Source organism: Rana temporaria, chromosome 2 (assembly GCF_905171775.1).
Source record: "Rana temporaria chromosome 2, aRanTem1.1, whole genome shotgun sequence".
Taxonomy (NCBI): Eukaryota; Metazoa; Chordata; class Amphibia; order Anura; family Ranidae; genus Rana; species Rana temporaria.
The window spans coordinates 127,611,856-127,628,027 of NC_053490.1; the positions used below are offsets into that span (position 1 = coordinate 127,611,856).

Sequence of the window (16,172 nt, forward strand, 5' to 3'; positions counted from 1 at the left end):
ACGTGTAAATCAATGGAAGCGCCCCTAGCGGCCAGCGTAAATATGCACCCAAGATACGACGACGTACTAAGACGTATGTCGGTGGGCTGAAGCCAGATATATTTAAATCGTGATTTAAATCAAATCCACGCTGTTTAGAACCTCTGTTGGGTTTTGTATTGCTGTCTGTGCCTACACTGGGGACATTTACAGTATTTACCCACAGTTCCCAGGACAGAAGTGATAAGAAATCCAAAATGTTACAGTTGTCACCAGAACGGTAAGGGGAACTGTTAATCACTTTAGAGTGATTTTACTACTTGTTGTGTCACCAGGACAACAATGAAATGGATCTCCTCTGTCCTTACACTGGTATACACACAATTTGTTTGGAGCAGACATTTCCATAGTTGGCTGGCTGCACAAGATTTTTTACATCTAAGGCCTCGTACACACGACGGAGAAACTCGACAGAGTCCATAAAGAAACATGGTGGCAGAGCTTTTTTGCAGAGGAAAACGGTCTTGTTCATGCTTTTCATCAAGGAAACTGTCGAGGAACTCGATGAGAAAAAAAGAGAACAAGTTCTCTTTTTCCTCGACGGGAGTCTCAATTTCCTCGTTGTGTTCCTCATCGGGCTGGTTTTCGACGAGAAACTCGAGCGTGTGTATGCTAAGAAATCCTCGCATGCTCAGAATAAAGTATGAGACCGGAGTAAAAGTAGCATTTGTAATGGAGATAACACATTTTTCACGCTGTAACAGACTGAAAAGTGCAAATCGTCTCCGACCAAACTTTTACTTAACACGCAGTAACATGAGATTAGCAAAAGCAGCCCCCAGGGTTGTGCCAGTGTTATCGAACTTCCCCTGCCATTGTATGTGTTGTACGTCACCGCGTTGAGAATGAGGATATTTTGTCTTGACAGTGTGTACGCAAAGCAAGCTTGTCGAGTTCCTCGACAAGCCTAACAAGGAACTCGTTGAGGAAAACGATGTGTCTCACCCTACGAGTTTCTCGGTCGTGTGTACGAGGCCTTACACCTTATATGGCTTCCCCCTTTAACACTATCTTCCATGTTCAAATGGATTGCCTTCATCTACAATATTTGTGAGGCATTAGTCATCTGTCTTGTTTGCCTCACTTCAGCCCCAGCGGTAGAAAAGTGGGGACTTTTGGGGACTCCCTGTGCCCCTCCCTTACGGGACCAGCAGAACGGCATTGAGCTTTCTATATATGGTTTTAATGAGAGGCTATATTTGTATTTCTTTCTGCACATATATATTATTTGTATATCTATATTTGGCACATTCTATGCATTAAGATAAAAAAAACCTTCAGTGTGCAGCAGCCCCCTCAGCCCCCCTAATACTTACTTACCTGAGCCCCATCTCGATCCAGCAATGTTGCACGAGAGCCAGGAGGGGCCAGGAGCGCCAGCGAGGGACACGAGAAGAGGATCTGGGCTGCTCTGTGCAAAACCACTGCACAGTACAGGCAAGTATAACATTTTTGTTATTTTTAAATAAAAAAAAACAAGACTTTAATATCACTTTAGTCCCACTTTAATACACAAAAACTGTTGATAAAATCAGGAAAAAAGGCAAAGAAAGGGAAAATCACCATTATTGCCTTCAGCTGTTTTTCCCTATTACTGATTTACCACTCCATGTTCTGTACTGTTTTCCTGTATAGAAACAGCCGTCTTGGTGGAGGAGAAGGACTTTGCTTCCTCAAGTTCCCTGATGATGACTGGTGGGAGTAATGATCGAGATGCAGTGATCAAGATGCAGTGGGAGAAGTGCAGAAAATATAGATCCATAGAACTGATGGACCAGAAGCAGAGAGAGCCTTCCACTGCAGCTTTCTCTCCAGCAAGGCGAGCAGTGATTGGCTATTAAGTGACATCTCCAAATCTTGTGACACTAGCAGTTAGAGGCACAGTGCCTCTCACACTGCAAATATACAACTATAAGGCCTAGACACAGGGAGTGCCGTGCTATTTTTCAGGAGGAATTCTAGACAATAGGTAGATTTTTAGCACATATGGGTAATTAGCATCTCAGATGTTCCTTATAAGATAGCATATCATGGGAACGTGGCCACTGATAGTGGAGTATAGACAGTCCTCTTGTCTAGACCTGGGCCAGAATAGATGGCAGCAACCTGGCAGGAGTTGCCCCAAGTTCTCTCCTCTTAGCAGGTACAGTACCTTTTTAGTCTTCTCACATATTTCCCATCAAAGCCCGTGGGGAGACCCCTGGGGTTGAAAGCCAGCAGACACTCCCAGGGATCAGTGGCTCCTTCTTGGGTGGGCCAAAGTAGTGGGAGATGTTGCCTCCTCCCCTTCTCGCACAGGCAGCCATTTCACATTGTCTCTGTCCTCAAGTATCCCCAACAGGTCATGTTTCCAGGATATTCTTCACCTTGCACATGTGCTTCAAATCAATGTCAATGGCTTGGTATTTATAACAGTAATGTATCTAAGGGAAATTCCTAAAACATGGCCCTTTGGAGGTACTTATTGTTTTTTTTTAGATAACAATGACACATACTGTATGTATACAACACAAGCCAAAAACTTCCATATGATCTACTTGGTTTGCAATTATTTACAAAATGTTTGACATTGTCAACAACATGCACATGTGTAAAAAGAGGAGGAGCTACATATTACTATCATAAACAGCGTGTCCTTGTCATACAGCATTTTGTTGATTTAAAAAAAAATAATAATTGTAGTTATACGAAATGGTACTAAAAACATTCATATTGGACCTGCTTTACACTACCCCAGCCTGTGACACACCTGGTAGTATTTTTCTCTTCAGTGGAGTAACACAGGTAAGCTGTACAGGACCCCATGATTTCTAATGACGGCTCTGAATGGAAGAAGTTATATGGTCCTATGTTAGGTTTAGTTATATTGTTTAAAGTGACTCTAAAGGCCTTTTTAATAATAAAAAAGGAGGTTATACTTACCTGATCTGTGCAGTGATTTTGCACAGAGCCAGTCCCTCAGCTCTTCTTTTGCAGATCCCCAGCAGCGCTCTCCCCTTCTTCTTTTTACTAAGGCACCCAAAGCAAGCCATGTGCTATAGGGGCATCTGTGTGGGCAGGCACCCGAGCCAGGCCGTGTGCGTCCATGGACAGGCACAGCGTGACTCTGTCCTCTCACTCACCAAAGAATTTGACTGACAGCAATGGCTACCACTGCTCTTAGTGTAGCCTGTAAAAGCTGGAAGAGGGAGGAGAAGACCTGCAACCGGGCACAGCGCTGGACTGATAGAGGACTCAGGTCAGAGTTTAGGAGCGGAGGGGGAATAATAGTGGGGTGTTTTTTACTTTAATGCAGGTAATGCATTAGGATATTAAATACCTAGACTTTATTACCACTTTAGGAGTTGTTATACTTTATGCTGTAAAATTATGTAGGGTGCAATAGTATGCACTAACTGCCCTGCAATCTAGTGTAATGTGTATGTAAAGGTAACATTTAATTTTCGATTGAGTAGGGGAAAAGTTAGACCCTTTGTCAAGTCTTTTTAAAACAATTACAATTTTGTCTTTACTATTCAGTGATAAATACAGCATGTATAATTGTGTTATGAAATTTCCCTTTGTCTAATGCCCTGCCTATTACAGCTATAAAACTTAAATTATGACTTTGTACTTGACTTAATGTTATTTTATTTTTTCCAGCACGTATATTTGCAGATATGTCCAAAAGCAATTCTGTTTGGAGTTATGTGTCGAAAATGCCTACAGAGCATTTAAAAAATGTGTATGGAGATTTTCCCCAGAAAGTGAGGCAGCATCTCGGTGACTTGTTGGAGAGGCAGCCTTGGTGAGTATCCCACCATAACATATAAGGTATAATACAAACAGCTGAAGATGGCCTTATAACAGATTCTAACAGATTTAGCAGGTTTAAAGTTCATTGAAAACAGTAATTTGAGTTATGTATACATTTTAAATAAAAAAAAAGTGCATTTCAGCATATTTTTTTTATTTTCCTAGTCAATGCCATTGTTTCACTCATGTGCAGTGGGGATCAAAAGTTTGGGCACCCCAGGTAAAAATTTGTATTAATGTACATAACGAAGCCAAGGAAAGATGGAAAAATCATCAAAAGGCATCAAATTACAGATTAGACATTCTTATAATATGTCAAAAAAAGTTAGATTTTATTTCCATCATTTACACTTTCAAAATTACAGAAAACAAAAAAATGGCGTCTTCAAAAGTTTGGGCACCCTGCAGAGTTAATATCTTGTACTGCCCCCTTTGGCAAGTATCACAGCTTGTAAACGCTTTTTGTAGCCAGCCAGGAGTCTTTCAATTCTTGTTTGAGGTATCTTTGCCCATTTTTCCTAACAAAAGTCTTCCCGTTCTTTGAGATTTCTGGGCTGTCTGTCACGCACTGCTCTTTTAAGGTCTATCCATAGATTTTCAATTATGTTAGGGTCAGGAGATTGTGATGGCCATGGCAAAACCTTCAGTTTACGCCTCTTGATGTAATCCCCCCTGGATTTTGAGGTGTGTTTAGGATCATTATCCATTTGTAGAAGCCATCCTCTCTTTAACTTCAGCTTTTTCACAGATGGCATCAAGTTATCATCCAAAATTTGCTGAAATTTTATTAAAATCCATTTTTCCTTCTATTCGTGAAATGTTCCCTGTGCCACTGGCTGCAATACAACCCCAAAGCATGATTGATCCACCCCCATGCTTAACAGTTGGACAGAGGTAACAGATTTTCATTCAATTCTGTTCCCTTTCTTCTCCAAACGTACCTTTGCTCATTCCGGCCAAAAAGTTATATTTTAACCTCATCGGTCCACAGAACTTGTTTCCAAAATGCAACAGGCTTGTCTATATGTTCATTTGCAAAGTTCAAACGCTGATTTTTGTGGTGAGGACGTAGAAGAGGTATTCTTCTGATGACTCTTCCATGAAGACCATATTTGTACAAGTATCTCTTTATAGTGGAATAGTGTACCACAACTCCAGTGTCTGCCAGATCTTTCTGGAGGGATCGTGCAGTCAAACGTGAGTTTTGAATTGCCTTTCTCACAATCCTGCGAGTTGTTCTGTCTGATATTTTCCTTGGTCTTCCAGATCTTGCTTTAACTTCCACTGTTCCTGATGACTGCCATTTCTTAATTACATTCCGAACAGAGGATATTGACATCTGAAAACGCTTTGCTATCTTCTTATAGACTTCTCCAGCTTTGTGAGCGTCAACTATTTTCAGTTTCAGTTTTCTAGACAACTGCTTAGAAGACCCCATGGTGCTGATTGTTGGGGCAAGGTCAGATAAGTCTGGGCATTTAAAACCTTTGAGATTGACATCACCTGGTCTTCCCAGACGATGATTGAGAACAATCCATGACACTGGCAGGTCTCAGCTTTGCAAAGGGGGCAGTGCATGCTATAAATTCTGCAGGGTCCCCAACCTTTTGCAGACGCCATTTTTTTGTTTTCTGTAATTTTGAAAGTGTAAATGATGTTAATAAAATCTAACTTTTTTTGACATATTATAAGAATGTCTAATCTGTAATTTTATGCCTTTTGGAGATTTTTCCATCTTTCCTTGGCTTCGTTATGCCCAAACTTTCGATCCCCACTGTACTTTAAAATGTCTTGGTATTGGCTGGTAAAATAAGCACAGAAAAAGTAACAACATTAAACTTCAAAACATGCCATTTCTAATATTTTCAGTGAATAAACCAGGATTATAATTTTAACCAACATATGCTGTACATCAGTCATTCTCTATTATTCAATCATAGTCATATTATGGTATGTATTGTAAAATGTACTGAAAAGGAACAACTGCAAATCTAAAATATACAATTTTTTATTTATACCATGAAGTAGAACTATAACTTTAACCAACATATATTGTACATATATTGTACATTAATCATATTATACAGAATGTGCAAGCCATAAACTAAAGTGTATGTGAAGGCAAAATGTTTTTATAGGTAAAATTCTGACTTTTGTTATTTTGGTGGCATTGTAACTGTAGTGATACATTTTTCGGATATGATATATGTTTTATCCAAATCTTTGAATGTTTTCATACCTGTATTTGTATGTATAAAAATGTTTCAATAAAAAAAAACACAGCATTTTTGCTTGCACACGATTGGGTGATGGAAGTAGCAGAGCTTCTGCTCATATACTAATCTTTGGAGCAACTGCTCTTGCAGAGTGCAACTGCATTTTGCAAAGTAAACAGTCTTTTTTCCTTTAGTAAATTAACCCCAAGTATTCAAGGACCCTGTTTCCCCCCCTCTGGATATATCAGCTGCCTATTAAATCCTGGAAACTGGCTACAAATTATGTATGGCTGTAAGATTCCCTGGTCATCCAATTTTTGTTTACTTTGAGGACTCAGGATTCTGAGCAATACTCTGTGGCCTGGTTGTAGGTTTTGAATCTGAACTCTCCATTTATTAAAGAGAAAAAAATGCATTTTGAATAGTTGCATAGTTGCACTATGCAAATGCAGTTGCTCCAGAGCTTAGTAAATTATCAGAAACTCTGCTGATTTCCAACATCCATTCATGTGCAAGCACAAATGCATTTTTATTTTTTATTTGTTTTGCACGTGATTGGTTACTCTTTGCAAAGTGAAGCCTTACCTCATTTACTAAGCTCTGGATCAACTGCACTTGCAGAGAGAAACTGCACTTTGTAAAGTCCACAGTCTATTTGCCTTTAGTAAATCAACCCCAAAGTGTCTGCCTTGGTCTCAGTGAACTTTCTTTGTTAGCCCATAATTGACAAATAATTATTTTCTACTAGGCCTTTGGCTGCAGTGGATGGGTTTTGATCCTTTGTCGAGAAAGCTTGTGCAAATTGGGTGAAGTTGTTGGTCACCAACAAGATCTTCCCTTGTCCACTCAAATGAGGCTCCAAGTACAGGAAATCCACACACACACCAAATAATGGGGTCCTGTCCAGGGGTCAAGTCCTGGGGAAAAAAGTGTGGGAACTCCCACCCAAGATCCACTCCCCACCAAAAAAATAAAAATTATACGCTCATATGCATAATTACTAAACCGCATGTTTTTTTTTTCTTTCGATCCACTGTACCTTAGTAATCCTTTATGTTACTGGCTGCTTCCTGTATATGGATTCATTGGGTAGTGTGCGGGTATTCCGTCACTTCCTCGATGCCGCAATACCTGATGAATCCATATACAGGAAGCGGCCAGTAACATAAAGGATTACTAAGGTTCGCCTGCCTCTGACAGTGACTGGAGCTGGGCATCACCGCTTAGTGAAGGATTGGCTCGGGCGGCTCGGCTGCTCTAGTCCTGCAAAGGGAACGGAGTTCCTGCTGTGAAAAAAGTGCAGGAACTCCGTTCCCACGCGTTCCCGCAGGACTTGAGCCCTGGTCCTATCTTTTTCTTTTGTATACACTGCAAACAAACATGGCAGTAACTTTCTGCCTCTACGTTCATGCAAGGGCAGTAAAATCAGTCTTTGACTAGATCGAACGTTTGTTCTGATCCTAGGTGACCATGTTCATCATGTAAGGCCGCTGATACTGCATTCCTGTGTTTTAATCTATTACTGTACAGAAATGCAACAGTTTCCACGCCATATGAATCAACTTGGTCCTTTTTGGAGATTCAATCTGCAAAAGCCATGGCCAGTGACTTTGAAAAGCCTTCTGAATTAGTTGACAAAGCGGGTCTCAGATTTGTCTTTTATTAAATCCTGATTACTAAAGATGTAACGGCCTCTATTTTTCACTTGCTCTGGTACTTTAAATAAGGTGTAACACAAATGGCAACTAGATATAAAATAAACATAATCACTAATTTTATTAAAAGGTAGATATAATGGTCATAATAGTACATCCAATACATATACAACAATGCCAAACCAATTGGTAAAAGAGGATGATGAATACTAAAAGGTTGAAGTTGTCAATATATGATTATAGATAGTACATGCTATTAGGTGTCTGGTGTCAATACACGATTATCAAAAGGCACCTTAAAAACTCAACGTGTTTCGCGAGCTACCGCTCACTTCTTCAGAAGTGGATGCATATAGAACATGTCTAAAAATAAACCATCAATTTTAGAATATATACCATGATAGTAAATGACATCTGAGAACCCATAAGGGGCACTGTATGGAGCCCCATACTTACAAATTGGCTGAGCCAGACATTAAATAGCGACATTCTCATATGACAGTGGCCAGGCACGTCTGGCCTGGGAGCTGTAGAAGCAGAACCAGGAAAATCCCATGGGGGAACAAATGGAGGGTAGGTGAGGCATATGTTCATCCTTGTATGTCATCCAAAAATAATTAGCTTTCTGGTTTTGGTGTTTTTTACTCCTTTTTCACATATATGCACGGGTTGCAGGAAATAAATTTGCATGATTGCCTCAACACAAACAGTGCTGACAGCGGAATTCCTCCTGCTAAGCTACTGTCTTCTCCTGGCAGGGGGGTTGGGGGGTGTGATGGGCAGGGGAAGCCGTCCCTGCCATGAAATGACAGTGATTATTGCTAGCGCAAGTGGGAGTAGAAAATGTTTTGGCATCAGTGGGAATAGACAAGGCCTCATCTTTGGTATTAGGGGTAGAATAGTGCCCCATCCTTGGTGTCATTGGGAGGAATGGTACCCCATCATTAATGTCAGTAGAAGGAATAGTGTCCCATCGTTGGTGTTGCCGGGAGTAATTATGTCCCATTGCTGGAGTCAATATATGGAATAGTGCCCAAAGATGCTTGTAAACATTTGCGAATATTAGTACCAGACTTATCTTAACTTATCTCAGGATCTTCGACAGGTAGTAAAAGCTTCTTGGTGCCTTTCTCTACTCGTTCAGCAGTTGGGTCACTTATACATATCCTCCCTTGAGCCTTCTGTGGTGCTTGTGTTGAGACCAGTTCTCGCATCAACACTATTCCGCTCTGTCTTTTCCTGGAAATGCCTTTAGGAAGACATGGTTGTCCCAGCTAAACCCTCCTGAAGGCCACTCCTCTAGTCTCTATCCCTTCTCCAGACACCACAGACTTATCACCTTGTCTGGGGGCCTACCATTCAGGAACTAAATGTTTGTACACGGATTGCAGCATTGTGAGCAGGCCCTCTGATAGTGAGTTATAGCAGGAGTCTATAGAATTCAGGATCCACCTCACCAGGTCTGTGTTTATCCTAGCCATCTGTACCCTCCTCCTATCCTTCCACAGTCCCTAAAATATTCTCATGTGATGGTTCAAAGAACATGCAGTGCATTATAATTACTTTAGGTTGAAAAATGATAGAAGGCAATTGAGTTCAACCAATAGAAACATTTATGAATAAATACATTAAAAACCTGCTAATATGTACCAACCCCTAAACCCACAGGGGTTGACTTACTAAAACCGGAGAGTGAAAAATCTGGTGCAGCTGTACAAAGAAACCAATCAGCTTCCAGGTTTATTGCCAAAGCTTAATTTTTTTTATAATCACTTTTTTCCTTTATTATAACAAATCAAAGTACAAAAGAAACAATAAACAGAGACAGACAAAAACAATGCAAACAACATCTCCATATAAAATTATTTTAACATATACAACTCGTTCCCCTTTCCCCTTGGATTGCTCTGGATCTGTACTCCTGTTTTACCCTTTTCATTCTATTTTATTTATATATATTTTTAAAAAGGAGCTTAATAATCCCCTATATTTCTCTTTTCCCCTCAGGAAGGAGAGCAAGAAAGTAAGGCAAGGGGACCGAAAAAGTTCCACCTTAATCTAATAAAATTCTCTTAAACCTCTCCCCCTCCCCCAATCCTTTCATTACTTGATATTTTCCTCTTCATTCTAATTTTGCTCTCATCCTGAGCACATATAAACATACTCCGCGCCTATCCTGCGCCGATCCCCCTAAAAGAGAAAGGAGGGAAGAGAAAAAAAATTCTCTTCTCCTCTCTCCCTTTTCCTCCCCCCTTTTGGGCAAGTAACCCTCTTGCCCCTCACATATCCTTACTCTTCCCTCCAGAGCACCCTTGGGTGGTGGGAAACATTCACATACACACAGTATCCCCACCTCTCCAAAAAAAAAAACAGAAGAGGGAAACACCAACTAAACAGGACAAACAAATAAACACAAACGAAAAAAAAAGGAAACCCCCCCTGGCTTGGCTCTCCTCCCCTCGCCCCACCCCCAGGGTCAGTCCGTCACTATCTCAGAGGAATAGTATAACCATCCTGCCCATATATCCTTAAATTTTTCCTGTTGATCTCTCACTGTATGTACTAATTTCTCCACCTCCGTAATCTTCTCTACCTCCCCCTTCCAATCCCTTATCGTGGGGCATCTCGATTGTTTCCAGAATCTAGGAATTAGTGCCTTGGCTGCATTTAGCAAGTGTGGAGTAACACTTCTTTTAGAAGATTTAATAGATGATCGCATCCCATGAAAGAGGAAATGTAGTGGGGAGGGCTCTATAGCTCTAAGTGTTAACTTTTTTATCCAGGGTGTTATCTCATCCCAAAATTTCTTAATCTTGGGACAGTGCCACCATAGATGTTAAAATGACCCCTTCTGGTTGCCTCCCCTCCAGCAGTTAATGTCTGCGGACGGGTACATCTGCACCAGACGGGTCGGAGTCCGGTACCATCTAGTGAGAAATTTATAGGACATCTCTTGTATATAGGAACTAATTGAGGAATGATTCGTTGACTCCATCAATCTATTCACTTGTTCTGTCGTAAAATTATGGCCCAGTTCTTTTTCCCACTCACGAATGTAGTAGGGAGCTGTATGACCGTGAGCACTCAACACCAACTTATACATTTGAGATAACATATGGCCCGGCTCTGATAAATTAACACACCACTCCTCAAAGGTGTTCAATGGATTTGCGGGTCTCATCTGATGTTTCCATTTATTGAACCAGTCCCTCAACTGACTGTATTTCCATTCCGCCATTACTACATCCCCCATATTCTTTACTAAATCCCCCAATGGAAGAAGTTTCCCTTGTGGTGCCACTCCTGCACAGTTCCCTTTCCCCTCTACCCCAGCACCCTAAACTACCTCTTTCCTTCCCCGGAGGAAACCAGGGAAAACCTTCCAGGGGTGTCAAGTGTGATATCGGGGGAGCGAATCTTCCTGTCTTATTCATTCTGTCCCATATTGTGAGTGTTGCTAACTTGCTTTGGTCAGGGGGGATACATATTTTGACAATCCCCTATGAACGGCCGGTATCCATGGTGCCCCTGCCAAATTCCTTCCTGCCAACGTTTTCTCCACTGATACCCATTCTTTACTATCTGTATCATGGCACCAGTTCATAATACGAACCAGGGCCATGGCTCTGTAGTAGATCCCTATATCCGGTAGGCCTACAGCTCCCTCCCCCTTTGGTCTCCTCAGCATCTCATATGCCAGTCTGGGGTGTTTATCTCCCGATACAAAAGTCGTAAGGGCACTCCTTATTTTCTTGAAAAAATTCTGTGGCAGAGTTATCGGAATGGCATGCAAGACATAGATAAGCCTAGGGATTATATTCATTTTAAGCACATTTACCCTCCCAAACCACGTCAAAGTGTGGCCTCTCCATTTCTTCAAGTCTTGTATTATCGAAGCAACCAATGGACCATAATTTAGATCGTATAACCGTTTTACATCTGGAGTTATATAGGTGCCAAGATACGATAGAGCGTCTGTACGCCATTCAAAGGGGAAGGGTCTCTGTATTTTTTTTCTCAACCTCAGGGATACATGAATTGGCATAACTACCGACTTTTCAATATTTATTTTGAAATTTGATAAAAAAACAAATTTCTCTATCTCCTTCATTAATTCCATCATGGATTGCTGAGGTGAGGAAAGGTACAGTATTAAATCATCTGCGTACGCTGATATCTTGATATATGTTCCGCAGATCCAATTACTATCCCCTTGATCTTCCTATTTCCCCTAATTGTACATAAAAAGGGCTCCAACACCAGAGCGAATAACAGTGGGGACAGGGGGCACCACTGCCTAGTCCCATTTCGTATCTCAAAATAATCTGATAATCTCCCGTTTACTTTTACCCTTGCTCTGGGATTTGCATATAATGCCATCACCCATCCCATCATCCTTTCTTTCAGGCCCATCTCCCTCAGAACTCCGACCATGAACCCCCAGCCCACCATATCAAAAGCTTTCTCTGCATCCATTGAGATTACTACACTTGGTTTCTGATTTGGTCCTTTATGCATCCAGTGCATGACATGGAGGGCTCGAATGGTATTGTCCCTTGCCTCTCGGCCTTTCATGAACCCTGTTTCATCCAAATGGATCAATTTAACTATATATTCCTGTAACCTCACGGCCAATATTTTGGACAGGAGCTTCATGTCGGAGTTCAAAAGGGAGATGGGCCTGTAGCTGGAGCAACTCTGGGGATCCTTCCCCTCTTTTGGGAGAACTGTCACCTATGCCAGCAGAGCCTCTGCCGGCAAAGGTTTAGAATTTGAGACATCATTGAAATATCTACCAAGTGGGGCCAGCAGGATTGGGGCAAACTTCCTATAATACATATTTTGTTTTTTTTATCCACTTGAGCTCCAGAAAGGTTTTACCCCCTTCAGGACCAGGACATTGTTTGCTATTTGCCACTGTGCTATGTTAATTGGCAATCGTAGTGCAATACAGCATAATTATATAACTAATATGGCGATGTGATCAGTGATGCTGACTGGTGACCATGTTAAAAGAAAAAAAATGAAAGAATTTTTTATTCTATTTTTTAAAAAATTTTTAATTTCTAACAATTTTTACATTTTTTTTCTTACTATTTTTCTTTCACCAGAGTACTTCAGTGTCACTATAGTAACACTGTACTATTCTGGGGGCTGATTAGGTTTTTTTTGCTAGTTCACACCAGATGCAGTTCCATGAGCTTTTTTTCTGCACTAATGCATGCACAATGTTTTCCATGTATTCCAATGGCTCTAGTTTGCACAAGTGCAGTCAGTTCCCGTCAGTTCCAGTCAGTTTCCGGTGCAGAAACTGACTGGAAACTGACTGGAACTGACTGCACTGGTGTGAACTAGAGCCATTGGAATACATGGAAAACACTGTGCATGCATTTTTAGTGCAGAAAAAAAACGCACGGAACTTCATCTGGCGTGAACCGACCCGTAAGAATGGGTTAAACAATTATGACAGCTGTGATCACTGGTGATCTGTGGTTGGCTACAGCTAATCACATGGTACAGGGTGCTGTGATTGGCCCAGGTTCCATGTGATAGCTGTGGGCCAATCACAGCATATGCAACACAACTGTATGAATTCATTAATTTACAACCGCTTTTGTTGACATTGTGAACATGTGATCGCATAGCGATCACAAGATCAACTGGCCCCGAGTACTGGGATCTGCAATCTGCTTTGTCCGGTGGACACATTGGTCATGGGGTGGGAGGTGTGCTGTACTCAAGTAGGCAAAAATACATACATGTACCTGTACATAATTTTGCCTGCATGTGTCACCCAGCCACAGTATATGTACTGTGGCTGGTTGGCAAGTGGTTATTATCAAAGGAAAACTTGTCAAAAATAAACAAACTGTATTATGTCTTGCTATTACCATGACCCACCAGCAAAGAACAACCCAAACCTAATTCTCCTACTCCTGATGTTCATGATAATATCACAAATAAGTACATTATTTGTTGTTTGTACAGTACCTATAGTATTGCCCAGAAACAATAGTGTGAATTTCTAGCTAAATACACTAACACTAACTGGCAATGACACTGACACAAAATGACACAAAATATAAAGCAAACTAAGAAACAAAATCCAACTTTAAACACACTGGCAGTGACACTAATACTGACATGGATACTGATTCTCATACTAACACTGATGACCAAGCAGTGAGCTAGCTTTCAGCTGTATTTGTTCTTTTTTAGAGACGTTTTTGCCAGACTTCTTTAGAGAGGAGAAAAAGATTCAAGGTATGCTTTCCTCCTGGCAGAGGAGAGAAATTCAGGGGAGGTGCCTAAAACAAGTGATCACTGTGACTGACTATCACAGTGATCACATGATTGGGAGCTTTTTGTTAGTACAGGACCAGGAGCTGTCATACCATTCATCCATTGAGTCTCAATACTTATCCAATGGAAGAAGGCTCACTTCCATGAGGCCTCATATGTATGCATTCTTTGGGGTAAAAAAAAAAAAACACAAGAAAATGATCATGACTTATGGCATGTAGCTGATAAAACACTTAATCATACAGGGATATATATATATATATCAAGATGAATTCTTAAAGGGGTTGTAAAGACAAAAAAAATGTCCTTTTAAAATACAGTCTGTAAGGATTTAATACTAAAAAAGTCATGATTTGTATTAAAAATATGGCTATACCTCTTCAAAACGATGCTGAAAGTACACCTCCGTCACTTCTGTTTCATCATTTCCCCTCACTTCCTTGTTTTGCGGTGCGCGTGCATTGTTTATACGTCACTGCCTAATGGGAACTACAGTTCCCATTAGGCTCAGCGGCTCGCGCATGCTCAGAAGCTTTTTTTTTTTTTAAACGGCGGATGAGAAAAAGCAAAGTTCTTGTGTACTAATAGCCACACTCTACCCCTATCTCCCCCAGTATACACCCTTGTACTGTGTAGAAGCAGAGGATTAGAAAAATCTGTTTCACTTTCCACCAGAGCAATGGGGGCAGAGTGAAGGCGGGGTTGTAAAGAGTTATGCAAAGGACAATGAATGGAAGGGAGGTGGAGCTACAGCATCCTAGAGACGCCCAAGAATGTCCTGCCTCCTTGCCTGTGAAAGAGAGAGAACGTCTACACGCAGAGCTGTAGGCAAAGGGAGGGGGCGAGCACGTTCTAGACGTTCTGCTTTCCACCATGCAATACGGCTCAGATGCTGGTGGAAAGCAAGAAGAGGAGGCACAGGATATGGCATTTTGAAAGCTAAATTACGATATTTTGGAGGGCAAAATGAAAAAAGAGGTAAGGAACATGTAAATGCTCTAGCTTAGATTAATCAATTTAATCAATTTAGTGAATAAAAAACAAACCTTTAGTGTTCCTTTAATATATGTGTTACTTCATAGTTGTGGCACACACCACAGGTTTCACAATGAGTATTTTAAATATTTATTTAATATCACCCAGTGGAATGGCAGAAGGCAACTAATAGAAACGAACATTACACACATTTTACAAACAGGTATAATTAGTATATAGGTATTATTCAGGTAATATATACAGGTAATAAAGTATTATTCATTACTTTTGAGTGAATGAGACATTTGCAAAGCAAATTTTGTTTTTACAAATAGGTACCGTTTTGTCAGAGAGATTCAGAACTTTGGGTCAATGACATCAATTAATAAAATTTTAAGGTGCCAAGCTCGGTAAAAATACACAACATAATTCATTAGTGCATAATCATGTGCACAATTCAATAATTTTTTTTATCAAAAATAGTAATAATAATAATAATCAATGTGATGAAGACAGAGACATAAGCAGTAAGTCCATGCAACATTGAAAGTGCTATATGTGCATTGCAATCTCCCATGTGACTTGATATAGATGAATAAAACACACACACCATGATGTCAATGCGTACAGCCACCGTTGGATCACCTCACACGTTAATCTAAAACCAGCAGGCTCCTATGGTCCTCCAACCAACTCCACTTCAGTTGTCAGCATCAGAATGCATAAGGGAAAAAACTCAAATAGTGCTTGAATTGTGTAAAACCTTATCCAATTGTTTATTAAAATGCAGGGTACTCACATAATACAGGTACTTGCAGTGCACCAAACGCTAGAAGACAAGCAGTTAACATGTCCCGCAGAGCCACACATCCACTCTTTCCCGACAGCCACGCTGGAGTCTGTATGCCTCCACTATCGTAGCCCCTCTGCTACGCGTGTCAACACAGGATCACATGCCTTCCTCAGGGTGATCTCATTTTGCCATTTGGCAAAAAAGATACTTATAATGCTGGTTTTAAAACTTCAACAGATAGGATTTATTATGCAAATTTAGAAAGAAGCATAAATAATATCTTGTATATTGAACACAGTCAGGGCAATTCAACGATTTACAAGTGTCATAAGGTGTCTGTGACACTCTTTAGAGTTTCATTGTGCCCTTGACTCAACAAAAGTAAATTAAGTCCTT

General features: G+C 40.6%; 1 protein-coding gene across 1 annotated transcript in view; it reads left to right on the forward strand.

Moving 5' to 3' along the window:
• Positions 1-16,172, forward strand: part of STAT6 (signal transducer and activator of transcription 6) — a 318,642-nt gene that overhangs the window by 191,391 nt on the left and 111,079 nt on the right. The window contains exon 3 of the mRNA XM_040340948.1: positions 3,682-3,826. Coding sequence (XP_040196882.1) covers positions 3,699-3,826 — 128 coding nt within the window. The 5' untranslated portion in view covers positions 3,682-3,698. The remainder of the gene's footprint in view (positions 1-3,681; positions 3,827-16,172) is intronic.